This window comes from Fundulus heteroclitus, unplaced genomic scaffold, assembly GCF_011125445.2.
Source record: "Fundulus heteroclitus isolate FHET01 unplaced genomic scaffold, MU-UCD_Fhet_4.1 scaffold_56, whole genome shotgun sequence".
Classification (NCBI taxonomy): domain Eukaryota; kingdom Metazoa; phylum Chordata; class Actinopteri; order Cyprinodontiformes; family Fundulidae; genus Fundulus; species Fundulus heteroclitus.
Genome location: NW_023396989.1, coordinates 1,771,003 through 1,797,294, shown reverse-complemented (window position 1 = coordinate 1,797,294; position 26,292 = coordinate 1,771,003). Strand labels below are relative to the sequence as shown.

Below are 26,292 nucleotides of genomic sequence, written 5' to 3'. Positions count from 1 at the left end.
TGGCGTTAGCCTGTGGTGTTAGCTTATAGCATTAGCTTTTGGCGTTAGCTTGTGGTGTTAGCTTGTGGCATCAGCTTGTAGTGTTAGCTTGTGGCGTCAGCTTGTGGCGTTTGCTTGTGGCATTAGCTTGTGGTGTTAGCTTATAGCGTTAGCTTGTAGTGTTACCTTGTGTTGTTAGTTTGTGGCATTAGCTTCTAGTGTTAGCCTGTAGTGTTACCTTGTGGTGTTAGTTTGTGGCGTTAGCTTCTAGCGTTAGTGTGTGGTGTTAGCTTGTGGTGTTAGCTTGTGGTGTTAGTTTGTGGCGTTAACTACTAGCGTTAGCCTGTGGTGTTAGCTTGTGGTGTTAGTTTGTGGCGTTAACTTCTAGCGTTAGCCTGGGGCGTTGGCTTGTGGCATCTGCTTGGCCGTTAGCTTGTGGTGTTAGCTTCTACCGTTAGCTTCTAGCGTTAGCTTGTGGCGTCAGCTTGTGGCGTTAGCTTGTGGTGTTAGCTTCTACCGTTAGCTTCTAGCGTTAGCCTGTGGCGTTAGCTTAGCATGTAGCATTGTACAAGCCTTACAGGTCCTCCCAACCACCCTTGTGGGTCCATCTTGGCTCCTTTAGGACACAGATCTCTGCTTTAAAGGATCGGTCCAGGTCGGGTCCGTGGTTCTGTTGGTGAACAGCACCAGTTCTAGTCTTCTCTAGCTGCCTGTGCCCAGTGATTGGACTGTGTGGGACATTTGGATCTGAAACAGAACCGGAGTTTGGGTCGGGCCCTGGCAGACGGTTCCAGGCGTATTTTTAGGTTCTGTCAGAGCAGAAACAAACTGAAGCTACTCAGCAATCAGAACCTGTGGTGATCCAGTCGGGGCGGTGCTGGTTCTGATGAGCCTGGCAGCAGCAGGAGTGACGGTGCTGGTTCTGATGAGGGGCGGGCCGATGCGTTCAGGGTAATAATATCTCAGGAAACGCGGCCGCTCGGCACCAGCCTCTGTAGTGACAGCCGAGCTGCAGGGAGACGGGTCGGATCGTCAGCAGAACCACGCGACCCGGTTCTCTGCTGGCGGCGCTGAAGCTCAGGGAGATGAGTCATCATCATCAGTCAGAACCGCACGGGTCCAGTCTGTGTGCCGGGGAGTAAGTACAGCTTGGTTCTGATCCACTTCTGTCAGCCAGAGTTAGATATGCTGCAGTGGATGCAGACAGCTCAGTGGGAAGGTTCTGGATGATCGGACTCTTGGTCCAGAACCATCCTGCTGATCCGTTTGGGTCGGCTGCCCAGCTCTCTGTTGTCATTACTTCCTGCTCCAGTTCTGCAGGTCCGTGGTTCTGGTCATGGTTGAGTAAAGCTAAATCTGGACTGGTTCTGAACTCCCTGGGAGTTCTAATACAGGAAGGTTCTGTTATGGCCTCCAGAACCTCTGGAAGCTGCCGACAGGACATCACCGGGCTCCTCTGATCCGGCTTCTGCTCTGGTTCTGATGCGGGTTCTGTTCCAGGTTCTGATCAGGTTCTGCTCCAGGTTCTGACCCAGGTTCTGATGCGGGTTCTGCTCCAGGTTCTGACCCAGGTTCTGATGCGGGTTCTGATCAGGTTCTGATGCGGGTTCTGATCAGGTTCTGATGCAGGTTCTGCTCCGGGTTCTGCTCCGGGTACTGCTCCGGGTTCTGCTCCGGGTTCTGCTCCGGGTACTGCTCCGGGTTCTGATCCGGGTTCTGATGCGGGTTCTGATCAGGTTCTGATGCAGGTTCTGCTCCGGGTTCTGCTCCGGGTACTGCTCCGGGTTCTGATGCGGGTACTGCTCCGGGTTCTGCTCCAGGTTCTGACCCAGGTTCTGATACAGGTTCTGACCCAGGTTCTGATCCAGGTTCTGCTCCTCTTCCAGGCCTTCTTCAGCAAGCGTCTCAAAGGTTCCATCAAGAGGACGAAGAGCCAGACCAAACTGGACCGGAACACCAGCTTCCGGCTGCCGTCGCTCCGGCCCGCTGATGCAGACAGGTACCATCAGAACTCATCAGAACTTTTGGTGTCGTCATACCGGACCTCACATGGTACCGGTACTGATAATGTTTACCATAGTTCTGTGTTGGTTCTAAAGCCGGACCCACAGGAACCAGAGTTTATGTCTGCGTCAGGTTTATTATTTCCTGTGATGGAACCGGTTTAAAGGTTCTGGTTCTGGTCGGACATGCGGCTCAGAGAGCCACAGGTTGTTGGTTTGATTCCTTTCTCTGCGTGGTAAACTGCTTTAGGGTAAGATACTGAAACCCGTGTTGTCTCTGTGAAGCTCTGCTTCTTTATTTCTAGCACTCTGTAACGGTCCGTGGTACCAGAACCGGGTTCTGTTGGGTCGCTGTAGCAGCCTCCCTCACAGCAGGCCCGGTACCGTGGGAACAGGGGTTCTGTGGAGCAGCTCTAGGCTGTCAGTACCTTACCAGCAGTAGACCCGGGTTCTGTCCCCGTTAGAACCAGAGAAGTTCTGACCGCAGAGGGTGGATGGCCGCGCCTTCAGGGGAGACGGACCTCCTTCGGTTCTTTCAGAACCAGAGTCCGACTCCTAGTGGACCCGGAGTTATTCTCAAGCAGTTTCAGCGGATCGGACCGATGTTTCCAGCCAATCGGCTCTCTGTGTCACCGGCCAATCGGCTCTCTGTGTTTCCAGCCAATCGGCTCTCTGTGTCTCCGGCCAATCGGCTCTCTCTGTCACCGGCCAATCGGCTCTCTGTGTCACCGGCCAATCAGGTCTCTCTGTCACCGGCCAATCGGCTCTCTGTGTCTCCGGCCAATCAGGTCTCTCTGTCACCGGCCAATCGGCTCTCTGTGTCACCGGCCAATCGGCTCTCTGTGTCACCGGCCAATCAGGTCTCTCTGTCACCGGCAAATCGGCTCTCTGTGTCACCGGCCAATCAGGTCTCTCTGTCACCGGCCAATCGGCTCTCTGTGTCTCCGGCCAATCGGCTCTCTGTGTCACCGGCCAATCGGCTCTCTGTGTCACCGGCCAATCGGCTCTCTGTGTCACCGGCCAATCGGCTCTCTGTGTCACCGGCCAATCAGGTCTCTCTGTGTCACCGGCCAATCAGGTCTCTCTGTCACCGGCCAATCGGCTCTCTGTGTCTCCGGCCAATCAGGTCTCTCTGTCACCGGCCAATCGGCTCTCTGTGTCACCGGCCAATCGGCTCTCTGTGTCACCGGCCAATCAGGTCTCTCTGTCACCGGCAAATCGGCTCTCTGTGTCACCGGCCAATCAGGTCTCTCTGTCACCGGCCAATCGGCTCTCTGTGTCTCCGGCCAATCGGCTCTCTGTGTCACCGGCCAATCGGCTCTCTGTGTCACCGGCCAATCGGCTCTCTGTGTCACCGGCCAATCGGCTCTCTGTGTCACCGGCCAATCGGCTCTCTGTGTCACCGGCCAATCGGCTCTCTGTGTCACCGGCCAATCAGGTCTCTCTGTCTCCGGCCAATCAGGTCTCTCTGTCTCCGGCCAATCGGCTCTCTGTGTCTCCGGCCAATCGGCTCTCTGTGTCTCCGGCCAATCAGCTCTCTCTATCTCCGGCCAATCAGCTCTCTGTGTCACCGGCCAATCAGCTCTCTGTGTCCCCGGCCAATCAGCTCTCTGCTTCAGGCCAAACGTCTTCCTCGTCAGGAGCTGTGAAGTTCTGATGCTCGGTGTCAGAACCAGCGGGTCGGCTCTGTGTTTAGTAGCTGGTGGAACATTTGGATCTGGACCCGACCCTCAGAACCGCTGACTTATACTGGTTTGGACCGGACAGAACCTTCAGAGTCTTTCATTCTGTGGTCCAGTTCTTGATCTGGGCCGGTTCTGGCCGTGGTGTCGCTGCAGCGTTTATAGTGACATCATCTCGGTTCTGAACAGCCGACCCGACTCGGTCTGATCCAAATCCAAATGTGTTCTGGTACCGGCTGAAGTCCAAACCGTTCATGAAGAACCGGGCTCTGTTTGGATCAGAACATGAGTCTTTATAGCCCCTCCACTCCAGGCCTTCTGAGGCCCGGTCCGGTTCTAGCCCTCTGTTCTGATGCGGCGGTTCTGAGTCCGTCACAAACATGAGGATTGTGTTCTGCCTATCTGGGCCTGAACCCAGAACCTCACAGCGAACACAGACACCGGTCCAGCAGAACCACTGGCAGGTTCTGGTGGACCTCTGCTCTGGGCCCATCAGCAGAACTGGGTCAGAGCGCTGAGTGCTTCCTGCTGCCGCAGAGCGGATCGGGTTTCTAATGCGGCCCGGCCCGGCCCGGCCCGTGTGTCTCAGATCATGGTTCTGATCGTTTGTCCAGAACTGGGTTAAGATGTAATCATCCCTGAGGAAAAACACATAAATGGTTCTGACCAGCAGCTTTTTGGACTCTGGTTCTGTCCAGAACGTCTGCTGGTTCTGAAAAATGTCCTTCCAGTGAAAATTCAAGGTTCTTTTGGACCAGAAACATTTCTGAGCTGAGGAGCTGTCAGCGTGACGTTCAGATGTTCTGGTTCCAGACCTGATCTGGACCATCCAGGTGACCCGGTGATCTGGTTCTAATCGGGTTCCCCCCCCCAGGCTGCGCGGCCTCCCCAAGCTGAAGGAGTCCAGGCTCTGATGGGGTTCTGGTTCTGATGGGGTGGTTCTGGTTCTAACCTGGTCCCCCCCCCCCCCCCCCCCCCCCCCCAGGCCGCGCGGCCTCCCCAAGCTGAAGGAGTCCAGCTCCCAGGAGTCTCTGCTGAGTCCAGGCTCTGATGGGGTTCTGGTTCTGATGGGGTTCTGGTTCTGGGGTGGTTCTGGTTCTGGGGTGGTTCTGGTTCTCATGGGGCGGTTCTGGTTCTAATGGGGTTCTGGTTCTGGTTCTGACCGGGTTCTGCCCCCCCCCAGGCCGCGCGGCCTCCCCAGGCTGAAGGAGTCCAGCTCCCAGGAGTCTCTGCTGAGTCCAGGCAGCGCGGTGGAGGCTCTGGACCTGAGCATGGAGGAGGACGTCTTCATCAAGCCGCTGCACAGCAGCATCCTGGGCCAGGAGTTCTGCTTCGAGGTGAGACCCACAGAACCGGGCCGGTAGCAGAACCGGGCCCGGTACCAGAGCCTTAACGCGGTTCCGTCTCTCCTGACAGGTGACCTACTCCGGAGGCAGCAAGTGCTTCAGCTGCACCTCAGCGGCAGAGCGAGACAAGTGGATGGAGAACCTGAGGAGAACCGTTCAGCCCAACAAGGTGAGGTTCTGGACCCAGAACCGATGAGTCCGCTCTTCCTGCTGGGGAAGGTTCTCACTCATCAGGTTATTACAATAAAGTTAAAAACACAAAACATCTGGACTTTATTCTGAGTTAGAAGACGTTTAGCTTCATATCCAGAAAGATTTCTCAGTTCAGAACATCTGCAGTAGAACTCCATGATTTATACTACCGCCCAACAAAGGCCTGTTAGGCTCCAACTCTGAAAAACTTATAATCCAGCTATAGGATTAATTCCAGCCAATCATCACCTCCATGCAGGTGATGATGACATCATTCCTGTAAACCAGGCCAATAACGACCTTAACGACTCCTCGTTATTAAGAGGTGGACCAGGTCAATCTGCATGTTATCAGAGCCAGGGATGGGCCACTGGCGGCCCTCATCATCACTCAGTGCGGCCCACCAATAGATCAATAATGATTTAATAAAAGAATGTGTTGTTATACTTTTGACTGATAGAGGGCGCTGTAGCCAAACAATAGCGAACACGAGCCGCTTTGCTACAGCGAGGAAGAAAGTCAGGAGCCGTGGCCACTATAGACATAATATAAGAGTAGACCCCGCATTGACTGTCACGGCGCAGGAATTACGGCCGCCATCTTGGGGCGGTCGACCTGCTACCCTAACCTGCTGATTCAAGCTGAACACACTAATGATATCTCAGCACTGGGGGGCGTATTTTTGTTTAAATCGATGGACTATTGACGTCAGGGCTCGAGGGATAACTTTTCACAAGTAAGATTAAAAGATATTGTTTATATTAGAATGTGATTTTTCTAATATTAGACAGAGAGATACAGGTCTACACGTCCAAGTTTTTGTGACTTAGTCTCTCCAAAATTGCATCTACTCCGTGAAGGCATCAGAGCTTTAGACATTGGTGAATATCTTATTCACCAATGTATATATATATATATATATATATATATATATATATATATATATATATATATATATATATATATATATATATATATTTTTTTTTTTTTTTTTTTTTTTTTTTTTTTTTTTTTTTTTTTTTTTTTTTTTTTTTTTTTTCCCCCGCTAATGTCTAACAAAGCTCTGATGCCTTCACAGAGCAGCTGCAATACAGATAGATAGATAGATATCTTTTTTGTTATGGCCTGGGTCTTGGACCATAACAAATCAAAGGGAAGCCCCGCATGGGATAACTTAAAATGGGATTTATTTAAAAAAATTCATAACTAGTTGGAGAAGAGAGGGAAAGAGAGAAGTAGGTGGCAGAGAGAGAGAAAGAATGAGCTGAGCTCCTCAGAGCTGGTCTGATCTGATCTGCTCCCAGCTGGGGTTGATATTCTGGTGCTTGGGCTGGAGCGGAGCTTGCGCTGTCAGGTGAGGAAGTTTGCTGCCGTCAGTCTGGCAGCTGCCTCCACTTCCAATCAGCACCAACTAGAAGCTCTACACAGGGACTCAGAGAAAACATATATATATATATATATATATATATATATATATATATATATATATATATATATATATATATATATATATATATATACTGTAACTGTGTTTTAGTATATAGTAATAAAAAAATAATTATTAAAGTGTATGAGTGGCTGTGTTTTGCAGTATACATACATTCTGTCAGAATATTCAATTACTTTTAACCACACTAAGAATATTTAAATGCACTGAACCATTTGTTATAATAGGTATAGCTTAAAAGTTAAAAAAAAAAAACAACAACGTGAATATTAGTTCAGTAATCAGCGAGTATAGTTGACTAAAATTGCTTCTGCACCTGGTTAACACATTACACTGAGCGGAGTTGTCGACCGCCCCAAGATGGCGCCCCTAAATCTCGTCAGCGCCCGTAGGCGAGAGCGGTCGATGCGGGATCTACTCTTTATATGTCTATGGTGGCCACTAGCAGTGGCATAAAGGGAAAACCTGACAGAAAATCAAATTTTCAGACAAAATGAAGAAGAGAAGCTCTTCAGCGAATTCAAAGGAAACCCAGCGTGTCCAGTTTGCCTGGAGACTTTAAAGATTACAGAATCCTCTGAAGGTTAAATATGAGATTAAAGATTAAATATGAGATTAAATATGAGATTAAAGATTAAATATGAGGAGTACACTGGAGCTGCCAGAGCCGCTGTACACCTACAATCAGTTTTTTATAACTTTTTTGTTCTTTGTTATAAATCAGTTTTGCACTTTTTTAGGCAAATGTTTTGTCTTTGTTGCTTATGAAGGAAATGTTAAAATGCATTTATTTTATACACAGAAACTATTTGCAATCAGTTTTTTAAGCAAACATTTTGTTCTTTGATATGAAGGAGTTCAAATTCCTTTTTGCACTTTTTTATTTAAAGCAAAAGGTTTGTCTTGCTTAAGGACATTTTAAAATGCATTTATATGCAGAAGATAGTTATATGTATTAAACATACAGATATAAATTAATGTAAAATGTGTTCTTATTGAGAATCATTTGTAGCGTCTTTCAGGGCGTGGTCATGTGTCCCATCGCTGCTCAGAGCCGTAACAGGCCTTAGTTGGAGCTCCTTCTACTGCAGACGTTCTGAACTGAGAAATCTTTCTGGATATGAAGCTAAACGTCTTCTAACTCAGAATAAAGTCCAGATGTTTTGTTTTTAACTTTTTTAAATGAGTCAGCTCCTCCTGGTTCTGCAGGCGGTCCAGTCAGGACGGTTCTGTTAGCGGTTCTTCCACCAGGAGGCGGTTCTGCTCAGAGCCCTGACCCGGTGCGTCCCAGCGGTCCTGGCCGGTTCCTCTGCTGCAGAACCCAGCCTGGAAGCAGAACCTGGAAGCAGAACCTTCTCCCTAACGGGTCTGTGGTGTTTGCAGGATAACTGCCGGCGGGCGGAGAACCTGCTGCGGCTGTGGATCATCGAGGCCAAGGACCTGCCGGCCAAGAAGCGCTACTTCTGCGAGCTGTGCCTGGACGACGTGCTGTTCGCCCGCACCACCAGCAAGACGCGCCACGACAGCCTCTTCTGGGGCGAGTGCTTCGACCTGGCCGGCCTGCCCGCCACCCGCAGCCTCACCGTCCACATCTACCGCGACGCCGCCGCCGCCGCCGCCGACAAGAAGAAGAAGAAGGACAAGAACAACTACGTGGGCCTGGTCAACATCCCGGTGGCCGGCGTGACGGGCCGCCAGTTCGTGGAGAAGTGGTACCCGGTCAGCACGCCCACCGCCGCCAAGGCCAAGGGCGGCGGGCCCTCCATCCGCATCAAGTCCCGCTTCCAGACCATCTCCATCCTGCCCATGGAGCAGTACAAGGAGTTCGCCGAGTTCGTCACCAACAACTACGGCATGCTGTGCTCCGTGCTGGAGCCCGTCATCAGCGTCAGGAACAAGGAGGAGATGGCCTGCGCCCTGGTGCACATCCTGCAGAGCACCGGCCGCGCCAAGGTCAGAACCAGCGGCTCCTTAAGGCTGGTAATGCTGTCTGAGGCTGGGTGTGGCGCCCCCTGCTGCTGCGGAGCAGCGTCTGCAGGCCGACTGGAGACAGGAAGGTTCTACTGCAGCTTAGACCGCCGTTAGAACGTAGACACGGGTTTAAACACGGCTCCTTAAGGCTTTGATGCTAAACACTGCGTTACTCTCATACATGTGAGAAAAATAAAGGTTGATAGGAAAATCTTTGGAGTTTACATGTAAAAAAATAAATCACAATTTATGAAAGAAACACATTTTTCCCACATAACCTCTGAGACTTCCATCAGTTTTACAGGTAAATTTAGGTGAGCAGTTCTAGAAGAGCTTTAATTTTCCTTATGATGCGTCTAAAGTCCTAAAATAGACAGAATTTCATTATGGAGTTTAATAAAATGTTTTTTTTTTCACTGATTAGGAACTCAGAGTATAAACTGTATAGTTTTTAGTCCTTTGTGAACCAAACGTTTATAACGCGATAAAGGCTGGTCAGGAGGTCCCTTATTCAGTCAGAGGCAAATTTATTTATAAAGAATATTTCAGTACAAAGAGAATGTAAAGTTCTTTACATGATTAATACAGGAACATAAAACAGAATAAAAGCAAGTAGGAATAAAATGTAGAAACAAAATAGAACATGGGAAAATAGAAACTAAAAGCAAACATTAAAACAGTTGGACTACAAAGTTAAACTAATGATGTTTCAGTAAAACAGTTTAACTAGAACAGTTAAAATCCTGAACTAATGTGTTTTAATCTTGATTTAAAGGAACTCAGGCTTTCAGAACTTTTCCAGTTTTCTGGGAGTTTGTTCCAGATCAGTGGAGCATAGGAACTAAATGCTGCTTCTCCATGTCTGGTTCTGGTTCTGGTTCTGGTTCTGCAGAGCAGGCCGTATTAAACACACGTAGGAAACGTTGAGTGCTAGGAAGTAGAAAACATCGCTATAATCCACCCTAGACATGAAATTAAGACTTCAGATTTCCTCAGCCTTCCTTCCAGCTACTAAAGGTGAATTATTGATGAAAAATTATTGATTAAATGGATCAGTATGGACCTGGATACGTTGTTCTGATCCACTACATCAGTGTCATCGGCACACAGCTGATTAGTTGTTGATGTATGAATCAAAGTGGCCTCAGACGTCGTCCCTGGGGAACACCTTCAGCCTCTCAGCGGTTCTGGTGCTCAGGAAGCTCGGTGCTGACCAGTCTGGTCCAGAACTCCACGGTGTTCTGGTGGAAAGACCTCATCCATTCTGAGGTCCACTAATCACCACCTTGTTCTCCTGTCCAGGACTTCCTGACGGACCTGGTGATGTCAGAGGTGGACCGCTGCGCCGACCACGATGTTCTGATCTTCAGGGAGAACACGCTGGCCACCAAGGCCATCGAGGAGTACCTGAAGCTGGTGGGGCAGAAGTACCTGCACGACGCCCTGGGTGAGTGTTGGAGCACCGGATAAACACCGTGGTGGGCTTAACGAGCTGTTAACGAGTTCTTCTGTTAACAAGTTCTTCTGTTAACGAGTTCTTCTGTTAACAAGTTCTTCTGTTAACGAGTTCCTCTGTTAACGAGTTCTTCTTTTTACGAGTCCCTCTGTAAATGAGTTCCTCTGTTAACGAGTTCTTCTGTTAACGAGTTCTTTAACGGGTTCTTCTGTTGTGTGCTGCCGTCAGACCGTCCTTTTAGAAGAAAGAGGAGCTAAAAATAGATTCTCCAGCTGAGAGCAAACGAACTGTTGAGATAATTTCTATTTTTGGCCACATCTCCCCTCAGCGTGCGTAAATGGGTCAGACCCACTTGTGTTCTAGTCTCTCCAAGCAGCATTCACTCCTCCTGAAAGAGCGTAGAGCCACAGTGGACAGTCGTCTGCATTGTTGATGGCTTTGCAGAAATCCCTCATACTGAGCATGCATGAAGCGACAGTGGAGAGGAAAACTCCCCTTTAACAGGGAGGAGAACCTCCAGCAGAACCAGAACCAGGCTCAGTGTGAACGCTCATCTGCCTTCACCCACTGGGGCTTAGAGAAGACAGAGCAGAGACACAGAAAGCTCAGAAGCTCACATTGACCCAGGAGTACTTTCTATGTTAGAGAAGACAGAGCAGAGACACAGAAAGCACAGAAGCTCACATTGACCCAGGAGTACTTTCTATGTTAGATGGTAATAGAGGATGATCTGCCTCCCCTGATGATGTCACAGCTAACAGAACGCCAGAACAGGTGTACCTTCTATGAAGAGAAAAATGACAGAGAACAAGAAGTTAAAAGCTGAAATAACAACAAACAATGCAGATTGGAGAGCAGTAGGAGAACTCAGCAGAGAGAGAGAATTAGACCCTGATGTCCTCCAGCAGCCTAAGCCTATAGCAGCATAACTATAGAGGTAGCTCAGGGTAACATGAGCCACTCTGACTAGAAGCTTTGTTAAAAAGGAAAGTTTTAAGTCTAGTCTTAAAAGTAGACGGGGTGTCTGCCTCACGGACCAAAACTGGGAGTTGGTTCCACAGGAGAGGAGCCTGATAGCTAAAGGATCTGCCTCCCATTCTACTTTTAGAGACTCTAGGAACCAGCAGCAGACCTGCAGTCTGAGAGCAAAGTGCTCTGTTAGGAACATACGGGGTAATCAGAGCTCTGATATATGATGGAGCTTGATTATTAAGGGCTTTATACGTTAGAAGAAGAATTTTAAATTCTATTCTTGATTTAACAGGAAGCCAATGAACTCTGTGAAGGGTCTATTTATACAACATTTAGATCAGGTAGGATTCCTCTAGATGTGTAGAGCGCCATTTTTCTCCAATCTAAACCAGGGAGCCAACTTCCTGTGAATGATTATGTGGCTGTAGAACCTGCCAGAACTTCTGGGTTCTGCAGTTCTGGGTCGGGTCTGTAGTGACGGGTTCTGTGGGTGTTTGCGTCTCCAGGTGAGTTCATCAAGGCTCTGTACGAGTCGGACGAGAACTGTGAGGTGGATCCGAGCCGCTGCTCCGGCAGCGATCTGTCCGAGCATCAGAGCAACCTGAAGATGTGCTGCGAGCTGGCGTTCTGCAAGATCATCAACTCCTACTGGTAAGACCCGCACCTCAGGTCCACACGGTTCTGAAAGAAACATCAGGTCCAGACGGTTCTGAAAGAAACATCAGGTCCACACGGTTCTGAAAGCCACCTCAGGTCCACACGGTTCTGAAAGCCACCTCAGGTCCAGACGGTTCTGAAAGAAACAACATCAGGTCCAGAAGGTTCTGAAAGAAACAACATCAGGTCCAGTCGGTTCTGAAAGAAACAACATCAGGTCCAGAAGGTTCTGAAAGAAACAACATCAGGTCCAGTCGGTTCTGAAAGAAACAACATCAGGTCCAGAAGGTTCTGAAAGAAACAACATCAGGTCCAGAAGGTTCTGAAAGCCACCTCAGGTCCACACGGTTCTGAAAGAAACAACATCAGGTCCAGAAGGTTCTGAAAGAAACAACATCAGGTCCAGACAGTTCTGAAAGAAACAGGAGTTTGGGCTTCTGCAGACCTCAGCAGAGAGACGAGAGTCTTTACTTCCCAGGATCGTCCTGATTGGTCGGGACCACCAGCCTGGGGGAGCCGGCCAATCACTGGTCAGGGCTCATCTGTTATCTGGCTGCTGATTGGTTCCTCAGCAGGTGGATGTGCTCCTCCCAGTGACCTCACCATCAGGAGGATTTCACACGGTTGGTCCATCTGAGGCGCCTCCAGCCAATAAAAAGCAGCTTCATCACATGGGGGCGGGTCTGATCCAGCTGACCAATCAGAGCCCGGACTGCTTCCTGGAGTTTGCTCTCAGTTCCTGTTGTGAATAATTACAGAACAACGTTTGTTCTGCAGCTTTCACGGTTCAGTCCAGTCTCTAAAAGATAATCTGGTTTATATAAAATAAATTAGAGAAAGTTCATCGTTTAAACCTGAAAATCTGAGCTGATGATTGAGTTTTAGGTTCTACAGAAGCTGGTCCAGTAACTCCATCACTGCAGATGACTTAAACACAGAGGAGAGCATCTTCTGCCGTTCTTTTGTGGACATCCAGTAATAGAATAGATCCAGAATAATCCAGTAACAGAACCGGGTCGGTTCCACAGGTTAGCGTAGCGCTACAAACAGCCTCTGAGGAGGAACCTCAGAGTTTAGCTGAACCAGTTCTTCTAATGCAGCAGAGAAATAACCACAGGGCTGCAGCGCTGGACAACAACACGCCGACATCCTGCAGAAGAAGAGGGAAGAAGAGAATGAATGTTTCATCAGACAGAGAAAAACATTTAATACAGAACTGTAGTTTAATGAGAAACAGGTTTAAAGGAGCAATAAGTTAATATATTTACTGTAAAATCAACCTGAATCATTAATAGTAACGTTCCCTATAATCGTTCCTCTCCATCAACGTCTCAGTCACGTTTCCTCCTCTCTAACCCAGAGGAACCGTCCAGAACTGCTGAGGTCCAGAGTGCACGCCCTGTTTACTTCCTGGTTCCTCAGCCAATCACATGACAGTTCCCAGGGTTCCCAGGGTTCCCAGCACAGAGCATTTGGTATTTTATCTCGGCTGAAGAGCAGCAGCATGCAGACATGGAAACCAGGAGAGAATCGGACCAGAACCAGAACAGAACCAGAACAGAACCAGAACAGAACCATCCTGTGGAGTCTCTGAGGAAACAGCAGCATAGGCCGCTGTCTGTGGCTGTTGTTCTGACGTCAGACACTAGGTGGAGCTGTTACCTGTGGCTCCTTTAACGCCTGCTGAAGGGCTGACATCCATCCATCCATCCATCCATCCTTCATCCATCCATACTTCATCCATTCATTCATCCATTCATCCATCCATCCATCCATCTGTCCATCCATCCATCCATCCATCATCCATCCATCCATCCATACTTCATCCATTCATTCATCCATCCATCCATCCATCTATCCATCCATCCATTCATCCATCCATCATCCATCCATCCATCCATCCATCCATCCATCCATCCATCCATCCATCCATCCATCCATCAGTGTCACTGCAGATGAAGCCTCGTCTGTCCGTCTCTTGTTCTGTTTCACTCTGACTGTCACATCAGGGTTTAGCATCAGAGCTGCAGCGTCCCTCTGTCTCCATCTGTCTCCATGTGTCTCCATCTGTCTCCATCTGTCTCCATGTGTCTCCATGTGTCTCCATGTGTCTCCATCTGTCTCCATCTGTCTCCATGTGTCTCCATCTGTCTCCATGTGTCTCCATGTGTCTCCATCTGTCTCCATCTGTCTCCATGTGTCTCCACGTGTCTCCATGTGTCTCCATCTGTCTCCATCTGTCTCCATGTGTCTCCACGTGTCTCCATCTGTCTCCATCTGTCTCCATGTGTCTCCACGTGTCTCCATGTGTCTCCATCTGTCTCCATGTGTCTCCATCTGTCTCCATGTGTCTCCACGTGTCTCCATGTGTCTCCATCTGTCTCCATCTGTCTCCATGTGTCTCCACGTGTCTCCATCTGTCTCCATCTGTCTCCACGTGTCTCCATCTGTCTCCATCTGTCTCCATGTGTCTCCACGTGTCTCCATCTGTCTCCATCTGTCTCCATGTGTCTCCACGTGTCTCCATGTGTCTCCATCTGTCTCCATCTGTCTCCATGTGTCTCCATGTGTCTCCATCTGTCTCCATCTGTCTCCATGTGTCTCCACGTGTCTCCACGTGTCTCCATCTGTCTCCATCTGTCTCCATGTGTCTCCACGTGTCTCCATCTGTCTCCATCTGTCTCCATCTGTCTCCATGTGTCTCCACGTGTCTCCATCTGTCTCCATCTGTCTCCATGTCTCTCCATGTGTCTCCATGTGTCTCCATCTGTCTCCATCTGTCTCCACGTGTCTCCATGTGTCTCCATGTGTCTCCACGTGTCTCCATGTGTCTCCATGTGTCTCCACGTGTCTCCATGTGTCTCCACGTGTCTCCATGTGTCTCCATGTGTCTCTGACGGCGTCCCTCTCTCCTGCCAGCGTCTTCCCTCGGGAGCTGAAGGAGGTGTTTGCGTCCTGGAAGCAGCAGTGCGTGGCCCGCGGCCACCAGCAGGACATCAGCAAGCGTCTGATCAGCGCCTCGCTCTTCCTGCGCTTCCTGTGCCCGGCCATCATGTCTCCGTCGCTCTTCAGCCTCATGCAGGAGTATCCTGACGACCGCACGTCCCGCACGCTCACGCTTATCGCCAAGGTCATCCAGAACCTCGCCAACTTCTCCAAGTGAGTGTCTGCGCCGCCGTTTAGCCCAGGAGGCGGTCCGCCGGCTGCTTCCTCCAGACTGACCCCCCCCCCCCCCCCCTCAGGTTCGGCCACAAGGAGGAGTACATGGCCTTCATGAACGACTTCCTGGAGCACGAGTGGGCCGGCATGATGCGCTTCCTGTCCGAGATCTCCAACCCGGAGACGCTGTCCAGCACGCCGGGCTTCGAGGGCTACATCGACCTGGGCCGCGAGCTGTCGGTGCTGCACGCCCAGCTGTGGGAGGTGGTGTCCCAGCTGGACAAGGTGGGTGGTGCTGCTGGGCCGGCCCGCGGCGGCCATGTTGGCGCTGCGCTGCAGGAGAAACGCTCTTAGGACAGGACAGGTTCCCTTATTCCTCCTCAGAGCCAGTTTAAAGACGGCTTTATCTCCGGTTCTCCAGTTTAAAGCTGTGACCCGAATACCAGCTGCAGAAATACTGTGGGTGTAATCTAGATTATCATAAATAATCAGAATCTAGATCCTGAATTAAAGGTAAAGACGTTAAAAGCTGCAGAGAGGAGCCAGAGATGAGTTCATAATCTGTTAAAATGTTTAAATTCAGCCTGAATCTGCGACGTTTCTGCTTCTAGCAGGACACGTTCTGGAGAAACGTCCTCTCTTTTGTTTTTATTGCTAAAGTTTACAGCATGGAACTAAAAGCTGTTTAGTTTTTAGTCAGTTTGGAGCAGCTGCTTCAGGACAAATCCATCTTAATGTCAGGAGGTGGAAGGTGGAGGCGCCTCCTCCTCAGTTAGTGCTGGAGTTTCACTGCCTCTGAGGCCTGGATGGACAAAATAATTCACATTAAAATAACTAAAAATAAAGAATAAGCAGAAGTAAGGTCTGAACTCCGCCCTGCAGCAGCTTCCTGGTGGAGGAGGACCATGTTTGGGCTTCCTGGGCGGAGCTTCTGTCAGAGAGGAAGCAGCTTCAGTTTACAGTGTGCTGATTGGTCGGTTGGTGTGTTTGTGTGACGAGGCGCTGACATCATAACCTCATTAACGCCTGACTGACCCTCACAGCATGACCCCCCCCCCATCAGCTGTCAGCATGGCTCCGCCCAGTTCTGGTTCTGTTCAGCATGAAGTTCTACACAGTGGGTTCTGCTCTCCGTTCAGTTCTCCTCATGTTTTTCCCTCTTTCTGTTCCCGCCTCCACGTTCCGCTCCTCCCGCCTCCCCCGGCGCTTCCTTTCCATCCATCCGCACACAAACACACCCACACACGGCGACCACAGGGTGAAAATTCCTTCCTGCAGGCCACCGTAGCCAAGCTGGGCCCGCTGCCGAGGATTCTGGGAGACATCTCCCGCTGCCTGGCGGCGCCCACGCCGGTCCAGCAGCAGCTGCGGCGCTTCCAGGACCTCAGCCCCGCCCACATGGGCGGCAGCGTGTCGTCAGGGCTGCAGCGGATCTTTGAGGACCCCGTGGACAGGTAACCAATCAGCTGACAGCAGGAAGTGGAGTTATGTGTGATGTCATCCGTGTGTTTTTAATCTGAACAAAAAGTCAAAACCCATTCGTCAGATTTGCCTAAATATTGAAGAACAATTGAGAGGAAGCAGTTAAAGAGGAGGAGGTCTGAGAGCCGCGCCCTGAGGGACGCCAGGCTGTAAAAATTAATTTAATAGAAGGTTTCAGGTAGATTGTCTCTCATGGCAGTTTGTTGTAGGGCTGGACGATATAGAAAAAAATTAATATAGATAAAATATAAATCATATTGATCGATAACGACAATGATCAACAAATTCAAAACATATTTTAAGTGCAGCCCTGACCATTTTATGCTGTTGCTTAGCAACCTATTATTAGATAAAGACAAAAAAACACTGATTTCAAACTAAACCCTTTATTCAATGTCAGGTTTAAACACCTAAAATATTAATTAATAACACAAAAAGGGAAGACAACAGATCTGTTCTTGCAAGGAGAACGCCACGGGCTGAAAAACACGTTAATATCTGAATAAACTCAAATCTTAAAACCTTTTTAATAGTGATGAGGAAATGTGTGATAAATGCAATAAACATGGTAAATAAAATAAGACATGTAGAGAATAATAAAAATAATTCTAACATTCAACCATCTTTTTACCAAACCTACAACTTTATAGAAAAAGAAAAAAGAATGCATGCTCTCTGAACTCTTTGAAGGGGGCGGGGCTTGGTTCCTGGTTCTGCGTTGTGATTGGTTGGGAGGATGTAATGATTTAACTTTAACTTACATGGCTAGAATGTAAGAGGAAGCAAAACTGTTGTTCTATTGAACTTTTTATTGCCTTTTCTTTTATCATCGATATTTATCGTTATTGAATTATCGTCCAGCCGTAGCTAGTTGCCATCATCAGGGACCCAGAAGTTTTCCCTTTACTACTTCACTAGTTCAACTTTTTTAGTTCTACTGTTTTTAATCTTCCATTTGGTTTCTACATTTTATTCCAGCTTGCTTTTATTCTGTTTTATTTTCCTATATTTTAATCATGTAAAGCACTTTGTGCTGAAATGTGCTATACAGATAAATTTAACGTCTGCGTTTCTGCGCCTTCCTGCAGCCGCAGCGAGGTGCGCAGCCTCCCGTCTCCAGCCGCCGAGCTGATGGAGGGTTACGGCCGGAGCCAGCGCCCCCTGCTGGCTCCGCAGCGCCCCGGTTTCTCTGATCAGGCGGACCGGGATGTCCCGCTGCCAAACGGCCGCAGCGTGTCTCTGGTGGACCTCCAGGACTCTCAGAGCCTTCAGGGCCCCGCGGGGCCCCCGCCGCACCACGAGGCCCCGCCCCGCCTCAGCAGGGTGGGCTCTCAAACCTCCGTCGGCCACGGCCCGCCTCCGCCCGCTTACCCCCACTCCAACCCGGTGACGCCCCAGCCGGCGGCGCACCAGTCCAGAGCGCCGCCCAGAGACGGGCAGCCGCAGAGCGCCCCCCAGGCGAGGCGGCCCCTGCACGCCTCGGTCAGCCAGCAGCGCCGCCTGGAGCCGCTCTCCTTCCAGAACCCCGTCTACCACCTGAGCAACGCCGCCCGCAGCCTCTCCAGCCGCTCCTCCCTGCGGCAGGACTCCAGCTCCGAGAACCTGAGCACCGACAGCTCGCACCACAGCCACTCCGATGACTGCGGCAGCCAGGCGGGGGCCAAAGGCGGCGTGGCGTCCAACAGCAGCCTGGACGAGGCGGCCAGCCGGCGCAGCACGCAGAGCGAGGACTGCCCCGCGCCGCGCCGGCCCCCGCTACCCGACCTGCCCCCGGGGGCCGCCACAGCGGTCGCCGTCCCCCGTCAGAGCACCACCGCCGGCACCGCCCACATCGTCAGGGTGGAGCAGAGCAGAGGGGGCGGGGCCAGGACGCCGCGCTCCCAGCCTCACAGCGCCTCGCTACGGAGCAGCAGCAGCGCCAACACCGAGCCGACGCCCTCCAGCCGCCAGGCGTCCGCCGCCGCGGTGGAGAGCGCCGCTCCGTCCTCCAGGAGCGCCGCTAAGCCGTCTGCGCAGGTAAGCAGCGCTCTGCTGCGCCGCCGTCTGATTGGTTCAGGCGGGCCTCTGATGATGTCACCGTTCACAGGTGGAAACGCCGGTGGAGGCGGCAGCGATGTCTCCGGTGGAGAGGACGGCGGCGTGGGTCCTCAACAACGGGCAGTACGAAGAGGAGGAGGAGGAGGGAGGGCGGGGCAGAGAGAAGGGCCGCAACACGGAGAAGGTAAGAACACCTGGGCAGGTGTGGCCGTCCGCAGGGCGCCACTACTGGGTGCTAACGCCGCTCCGCCGTCCCTCTGCAGTACGAGCTGGAGATCTCGCGGCTGAAGGAGCGTCTGCGGGCGTCCGGCCGGCGGCTGGAGGAGTACGAGCGGCGGCTGGAGGCCCAGGAGCAGCAGATGCAGAAGCTCCTGCTGGAGTACAAGAGCCGGCTGGAGGACAGCGAGGAGCGCCTGAGGCGGCAGCAGGAGGAGAAGGACGGCCAGATGAAGAGCATCATCTGCAGGTAGAGACGCACCTGAGCCTCGCTCACCTGAGTCAGGATCCCTCAGCCGTGCTGACCGGCGTCTTCCTGCAGGCTGATGGCGGTGGAGGAGGAGCTGAAGCGCGACCACGCCGAGATGCAGGCGGTGATCGAAGCCAAGCAGAAGATCATCGACGCTCAGGTACGCCACACCTCTTCCCCAGGTGCTGACTGGCGGGTCACATGACCAGCAGTCAGGGCTTAGTTCGCTTCTCACCGTCTCTCCGCTGGTTGCAGGTCAGTAACGGACGAGAAATTAACCAATCAGGCAAGTAGCTGTAGCTCCGCCCCCTCCACCTGCACCTGGCTGCTTTCCCTCTTTTGGTTTCATTTTTATGACACGCCTCCAGACGGCCGCCAGCCAATCAGAGAGCAGAGGCCGTACGGCCCCCTGCTGGCCAAACTGGTACTGCAGCTGCCTTGGAGTGGTTCTGGAAGTCCAGAGCAGAACCGGCCCAGTTGGCAGTCTTCGGGTCAAACCCAAACGGATCAGAATCAGGTGTTTTCTGGCAGAGAGCCGCTGATACCTGATGGATCCGTGCAGCCGTACTGGATCCTGATCTCTGGGTACCTGGTGACCTCCTGGTCTCCATCAGAACCCAAACCTGCGACGCTGTAGAACCAAACAGAACCGATATATCAGTTTCAGAGGTGGCTTAGTGGGGAGTGGTGGTCTACTAGATGGCAGCAGATCATGACTTGTACTGATCAGTACTTTAGTGCAGATGATGAGTTAAATTCTGTAGCACAGTTATGGCCATAAAACCCAATTATCTACTATTTAGGCCTTAAAATCACGTTAGCAGTCTGTAATTACTGCTACCATGGAAACCATAGTGATATTAACATTATACGCGTGTTGCTGCGCCTGATGACATCACATCAGGGCTAACCTTCACAGAGCCATGTGAAATAATTGCTGCGTCCACAATGTGAGGAAGACTCGCCATGACTGCTATGGGACTGAATAGGGGCGGGGCTTCTGATGGGAAGTGGCTGCTGATTGGACAATGAAAGCCATAGAACGGCTGTTTCTGTGGTTCGGGGGGGCACCTGTTTGGACCTCTGTATCTCACCCAGGGTTCCCATCAGAACCAGAAGTTAGTCTACCTGACCCTCATGTTGATCTGGCCCTGGTGATGGTTCTGACCCAGTGAGCTGTCCAGAACCGCTGTCAGAGGTTAAAATTATGCCGTAATTAGCTGTTTGGACCCGATCGCCTCATGGTGGACCTGCTGCCAGCAGCTCAGAGACTCGTTGCATCGCTGTGATTCAATAAAAGATGGAGCGATGACCCACTCAGCACCGTCTGAGGCTTAAAGGTTTAGGGTGGAGGAAATCTGGGAATCATCCTAGCAACCTGGAGCCGGCATGAATACTGGGCCTCTGAGGTTCTGGTGGAGTCCAGCTCCCTCTGGTGGCAGAACCACCACAGAACCTTTCAGACCTTCTTCAGACTATCATTCAGTCTGGGTTCTGTTCCAGTTTGTGGTTCAGAACATTTCCTGTTGCACCCGTTCTCCATCAGAACCTCTAATCAGAACCATGGACCGGGTTTTCTCTGGTGCAGGCATACTGGCGTGTCGCTCTCTGGGCGTGTTTGATTTGAGTTTGGCTGCTGCCCCGACCCCCCCACCCCACCCCCCCCCCCCACACACACACCCACACCCCCCCCCCCCCCGACCCACCAGAACCTCCAGAACTTCACCTTGTCAGACCAAAACGAGTCAGAGGAGACGTCAGAGAAGTTTCAGTCACACTTTATGTTTGGTTCTGGTCGGTTTCAGCTCTCTGGACCCGCTGTTTATGTTTGGCTGCTGCCTTCAAGCTGCTGCTGTCGGGTCAGAACCACGTCACTGTTTCTGTGGTGTGATTAAGGAGGACAGGTTTAGAGCTGATGGTTATACAAAAGCTTTCCATGTACCTGACGAGAACTGGACCCTGGGTCTGCTCCAGGCCCGGTTCTGGTGGTCCAGACCCGGTTCTGGTGGTCCAGAGTCGGTTCTGGTGGGCCAGGCCCGGTTCTGGTAAACTCCTGCGAACCCTGGCTGTCAGGAGAGGCTGACCAGAACACCATTAAATCCTTTTCTGATGAATATTCAGCTGCTGCTCAGAGTTAGAATATCATGAAAAAGTTGATTTTTAAACATGTTCATTAAATTCATTCATTACAAACAGACTGATGTGTTTCAAGTGTTTATTTATTTTATTCATGATTATTATAATCAATGAAAACACCAAATTCAGCATCTCATGAAAAGGTCTAATACTGAAGACGCCTGGAGCCACTCTAATAGAAAGTTACTTCAGAGCAAAACAAAAAATAGTTTCCTGAAAAGTTGGCCTTCTGAAAAGTATAAACATGAAAAGTATAAGAATAAAAAGTATAAACAAAAGTATAAACATAAAAAGTATAAACGAAAGTATACACAAAGTATAAACGAAAGTATACACAAAGTATAAACGAAAGTATACATAAAGTATACACAGAATGTATACACATAAAAAGTATATACAGAAAGTATAATGATAAAAAGTGTATAAACAAAAGTATAAAGATAAAAAAGTATACACAGAAAGTATAATAAAAAAAGTATACACAGAAAGTATAATAATAAAAAAGTACACACAGAAAGTATAATAAAAAAAGTACACACAGAAAGTATGATAAAAAAAGTATAAACAAAAGTATAATGATAAAAATTGTATAAACAAAAGTATAATGATAAAAAGTGTATAAACAAAAGTATAATAAAAAAGTATACACAGAAAGTATAAAGATAAAATGTATAAACAAAAGTATAATGATAAAAAGTATAAACAAAAGTATAATGATAAAAAGTATAAACAAAAGTATAATGATAAAAAGTATAAACAAAAGTATAATGATAAAAAGTATAAACAAAAGTATAATAAGAAAAAAAGTATACATCTTCCTCTTCACAGGACTCCAGATGTTCTGTGGGGTTAAGGTTAACGGAGTCTGCTGGCCCTTTAAGACCAGGGACACCCCGGTCCTCAAACCCGGTCCTGGTAGCTTAGCCGCTGTGTGCAGGCGGCAGGTCCTGATGGAAAATGAAAATGTTTCTGGTACCGCCTCTGGTTCGGGAGCGGGCTGAACCAAGGAAAGCTGCAGCAGAACCAGGTCCTGCAGACGTGTGTCTGCTGGTTCTGGAAGTTCTGACCCACTGCAGTCCACTCTGTGAACCTCCACAGTCCTGATGGGTTTGGTTCCAGGGTGTAATCTTTTCCTCCGCCTCTGTTAGCGTGCTGCACACAGCGCTGTGAACAGCCCGCCTCCTTAGCCATGACCTTTGTGTCTTGTCCTCCTTGTCCAGGTGTCACAGGTAATCTTTAGGACACCTGTCCAGTCAGCAGTCGTCCCCAGGATTGTGTCGCCTACAGAACCAGACTGAGACCATTTAAAGGCCTCTGCAGGAGTTAATTAGTTAATTAGACTATGGCACCAGGTGTCTTCAGTATTGGACCTTTTCATGGTATTCTAATTTTCTGAGATGCTGAATTTGGGTTTTCATAAGTTGTCAGTTATAATCATCATGATTAAAAGAAATAAACACTTGAAATGCATCAGTCTGTGTAATGAATTAATATAATAGACAAGATTCACTTTTTGAATGGACTTACTGACAGAAATCACCTGTTTCATGATTTTCTAATTCTCTGACGTCACATTCTGACTCCACAGCAGATAAAGGGAAGCGATGCGTGGGATAAGCTAAAAGTTGGTTTATTTACCTAAACAAAGAAAAGAAGCAGGGAGGATGTGTGGGCAGCTGCCTCCAGATCAGCACCAGGTAGCAGCTCTGCAGCACCACCGGGTCAGAGGACCAAAGCCCGTAACACGACCAGAACCAGCGCCGTCAGGAGTGTTTCTCTGCTGCACTCAGATGTTGCAGAGATCCATGTTTTCCTCAGAGAACCACACAGAGCTGCAGACATCAGTGGAAGCGATTGTTCTGTTAAACTTTGAGACGTGGAGCGCTAAAACTTTATATTTTAGGTTTAATTGGCTGCTTAGCTGGCCTCACTGTCACTGCTCCTTCACTAAATGAACATTAGTGGTTTAATGGATTTAATGTACAGGTCTGAATGTGGACGTAGTTTACAGTGAAGCTCAGAAGAGACAAACGTAATCAGCGATGTGGAAGTCGGGGGGGGGGGGGGGGCATGCAAATATAAATTATCATGTTTTAGAGTAAATGCTCATTTATATATAGTTAAGGTTAAACAGAAGAATAACGTATAGCTAGACTTTAACTGGTTAAACTTTATCTTTATATCCTCTTTGTTGCTGCACCCAGTAATCAAGCCCCCCCCAACCCCCCTTTGGGTGATTAATGAGTGCAGTGTGAGAAAACAGCTTTAATAGCGTACCGCGCACGTGACGTCACCGTCTCAAGAGCAACGCCCCTTTTGCCGCTTAGGTAGGACATACAGGTAGAGAACGCCCGTAGCAACCAGCTATTACACGCACAACAGAACCAGCGATATGACCGACTTTGCAGCCGTTAAACTTTCCCAAGACGATGTCCCAGGCGCACGGATTACTGGTCGCACTGTCGAAGAACACACCAACCTTCAGCTCAAACGATGGCTTGAGTGTCGAGGGCTTAAAAAGACCGGAAAACGGGCCGAGTTGATCGAACGGTAAGCTTTGTTTTTTTTTCCTGCTCGGCGTTCATGGCAGCGTCGGCCGTTTTTTTGTTTGTAATCACCGTCCAGGGATCGGTATATGTTTAATGTTTGTCTTATTTGAAATGTTTTTGAGTAAGCTATCCTGGTAGCAGGCTATCATGTTAGCGCCTGCTACCATGATAGCCTATATGCTGTCATGGTAGCAGGCGCTTCATTATCAACATGTCGGCCACCAAAATACTCTTACCTGTTCACTACTTGATGTCGCTGGAATTGGGTCAGGATGTTCTTCGGTTGTGCCCTTTCCTCCAACAAAATGCTTGCTACATATGTACGTGAATTTGGTAACTTTTTCCGGGTTGAACTGTTGTGTAGGCTGACAGCCCCGGTGTACCCAGCGCACACATTTCTCCTTGGTAGTCTTGAAGAAATCATCCTTCATACGCGGCCGATCAGCGTACCTCGAGTCGCTGTTGCACGTTCGATAGCAACAATGTTTAAAAACCATGGTTTTAGATTTGGAAAAAGCAGTCGTTTACCGAGTAAAACCAAGGCTAACGCACGTCTCTTTTACAGCGAAACAGCGACGGACTATGCAAGTTTGCCCTACTGCGTACCACGTGATGTGACGTCATTGTGACGTTGCGTTTCTAAAAATAGCTCGCTTGTGGTACGCTCATCTCCGTTAAATAACTCTCATAACATGCATGCACGTAAAAGTAGAAAACAGCGTTGCTTTTAACATTTAAACCTCTGAGAAACGGTGATTCCTGTCCAGGAATTAACAACTTGTTGATCACGGTGATCTTTCTGGGCTAAATCTTAAAGACGTTTATATTTACGAACCTGCGGCCAGAAGAAGCTCTCGCTGGTCGGCCATGTTTCCTACACAGGAACGCTTAGCTGGGAATTTTCCCAGGTGTGCAGAGTAGAAACCTTCAGCTTCACAGATGTGTCGAGCATAAAGAAACCTCAGCTCAGGTTGAATAGGTTTAGTCACCTGGTTGGTATCACCTGTTCTCAAGCCGTCTGCCTCAGATAACGACATATAAACCTACTGGATGCTGAGTGTTTCTCATTACGTCCTGATGCTTTTAATCTGAAGAAACTTTTTACCGTCACGCTTCCTCCCATGAGACTCTGACAGTGTGGTTTTAACCCAACAGCTTTATCTCCAACTCCTCCAACCTTTATTTTGAAGGTCTGACTTCCAGCCCCGCCCCCTTTTGTCTGTGTCCAATCAGGAGAAGCGGATCGGCTCGCTGGACGCGGCGAACGCGCGGCTGATGGCGGCGCTGACGCAGGTGAAGGAGCGGTACAGCGCGCCCAGCATCCATAACGGCCTGTCGCCAGGCAACCCCACCAAGCTGTCCATCACTGAGAACGGAGAGTTTAAGAACAGCAGCTGCTGATTGGCTCACGTAGCCCCGGAGGCGGGGCTTAGCAGGAGTCTCCGCCCACAGGGCTGCGGACTTTTACCGATTTGTGGATGTAGCGTGTAAATAGTGAAGTTTGAGCTGTTTGTTGTACAGAGAGTAAAGGTGTGGAGGCTCGTTTGCAGCGTCACAGAAGCACAGAAAGAACCAAACGAACCAAAAACACAATCTGAACGTTTTCTAACAACTTTTTTAAGCTTTTTATTTCAAGCTTCTAGTTTTGGTTTTGCAGTTTGAAGCTTTGATTTTGTTTTATTTTCCTTCTTTGATGTTTCTGACAGAAGTTTGTTTTTTACCCGACGAGTTGTTGTGGATTTTAATTTATTCCTCCCTGTTCTGGTCCCGTTGCTGATCTACAGAGCAGACCTCTGATCGGGGTCAAAGGTCACACCTGTCTGCTGTCCTTTGTTGAGAATAAAACCGTCTGAAAGTACCTCTGTCCTCTGTGGTGTCATTGTCTTAAAGAGTCTAGCATTTAAAAATCTAAATTTAAGGCCTTAAAAAGTCTTAAATTCATAGAAATATCAAGTCTTACATTTTTTTAATAGGTCTTAAATTTCTTATGCACATTTAATGCTCCCTCAAATGCATAATAAGAGTCAAGAGTATTTTTTATTTGTCACTGCGGCCAAATTTCTTTTTCTGTTCACATTACACTTAATGTGGCAAAAACTGAGACAGGCAATGAACAATGTTTACATTCTTTTTGTTTTTTAGCTTTCAGGAGAGTTACAGATAACTGATCATGAGGTAAAATGATCCCGTGATTCTGAATTGTGCGTCATTAAATGTATTTACAACTAAAACCGCAGCCAGCCAATCAGCTTTTGTGTTATTGTTCAGTCCGTAACGCTCCACCTGATGGTTCTGGTGCAAAAGAACCAGTAAGTCGGCTAAAACCAGCAGCTACTGCTGTTTATATTAAACATGATGATGGAGGGAATGTTGGGAGTCCAGGCGCCGGTACCGCTGGGAACGTCTGACAGCCATCAGTCAGTTCTGCTGCTCTGGGCCCAGGACTAGCGCTGCCTCAGAGGAACAATAGTTCTGCTACTCCATTAAGGACCTTTGTGTCGTCTTTGGATCAGAACCGACAGTACAAACCCAGGTTCTGACGCGTAGATTGCTGCAGTCCAGCTGATTGGCCGTACAGCAGCCAATGACTTAATGAGGCTCGTTAAGGTAAATGTTGGATGTCAGCAATAAGGTTTACTGACATTTATATTAATTTAAATATTTGGTTAAATGGCTACTGAGTTAGGCACTGATCATAACATCTGATTAAAAAAAAAAGATAACCAGACAGACAAATTATTAAGGATATGTGCAAATT

At 49.1% G+C, this 26,292-nt stretch overlaps 1 protein-coding gene across 6 annotated transcripts in view; it reads left to right on the top strand.

Moving 5' to 3' along the window:
• rasal2 (RAS protein activator like 2) overlaps positions 1 to 25,393 on the top strand; it is a 57,714-nt gene extending 32,321 nt beyond the window's left edge. For 4 of the 6 annotated variants that reach the window (XM_036132891.1, XM_036132888.1, XM_036132893.1 and 1 more), the window contains 14 exons: positions 1,866 to 1,978; positions 4,848 to 5,001; positions 5,081 to 5,179; positions 8,033 to 8,602; positions 9,923 to 10,067; positions 11,555 to 11,699; positions 14,625 to 14,864; positions 14,948 to 15,149; positions 16,122 to 16,318; positions 17,435 to 18,362; positions 18,433 to 18,567; positions 18,647 to 18,849; positions 18,922 to 19,009; positions 24,768 to 25,393. In XM_036132891.1, the coding sequence (XP_035988784.1) occupies positions 1,866 to 1,978; positions 4,848 to 5,001; positions 5,081 to 5,179; positions 8,033 to 8,602; positions 9,923 to 10,067; positions 11,555 to 11,699; positions 14,625 to 14,864; positions 14,948 to 15,149; positions 16,122 to 16,318; positions 17,435 to 18,362; positions 18,433 to 18,567; positions 18,647 to 18,849; positions 18,922 to 19,009; positions 24,768 to 24,935 (3,387 nt within the window). In that variant the 3' untranslated portion in view covers positions 24,936 to 25,393. Of the gene's footprint in view, positions 1 to 1,865; positions 1,979 to 4,847; positions 5,002 to 5,080; positions 5,180 to 8,032; positions 8,603 to 9,922; positions 10,068 to 11,554; positions 11,700 to 14,624; positions 14,865 to 14,947; positions 15,150 to 16,121; positions 16,319 to 17,434; positions 18,363 to 18,432; positions 18,568 to 18,646; positions 18,850 to 18,921; positions 19,010 to 19,104; positions 19,491 to 24,767 lie in introns of those variants that run through there. The other 2 variants (XM_036132889.1, XM_036132890.1) reach the window with 2 other exon arrangements.
• Positions 25,394 to 26,292: the final 899 nt, after the last annotated feature.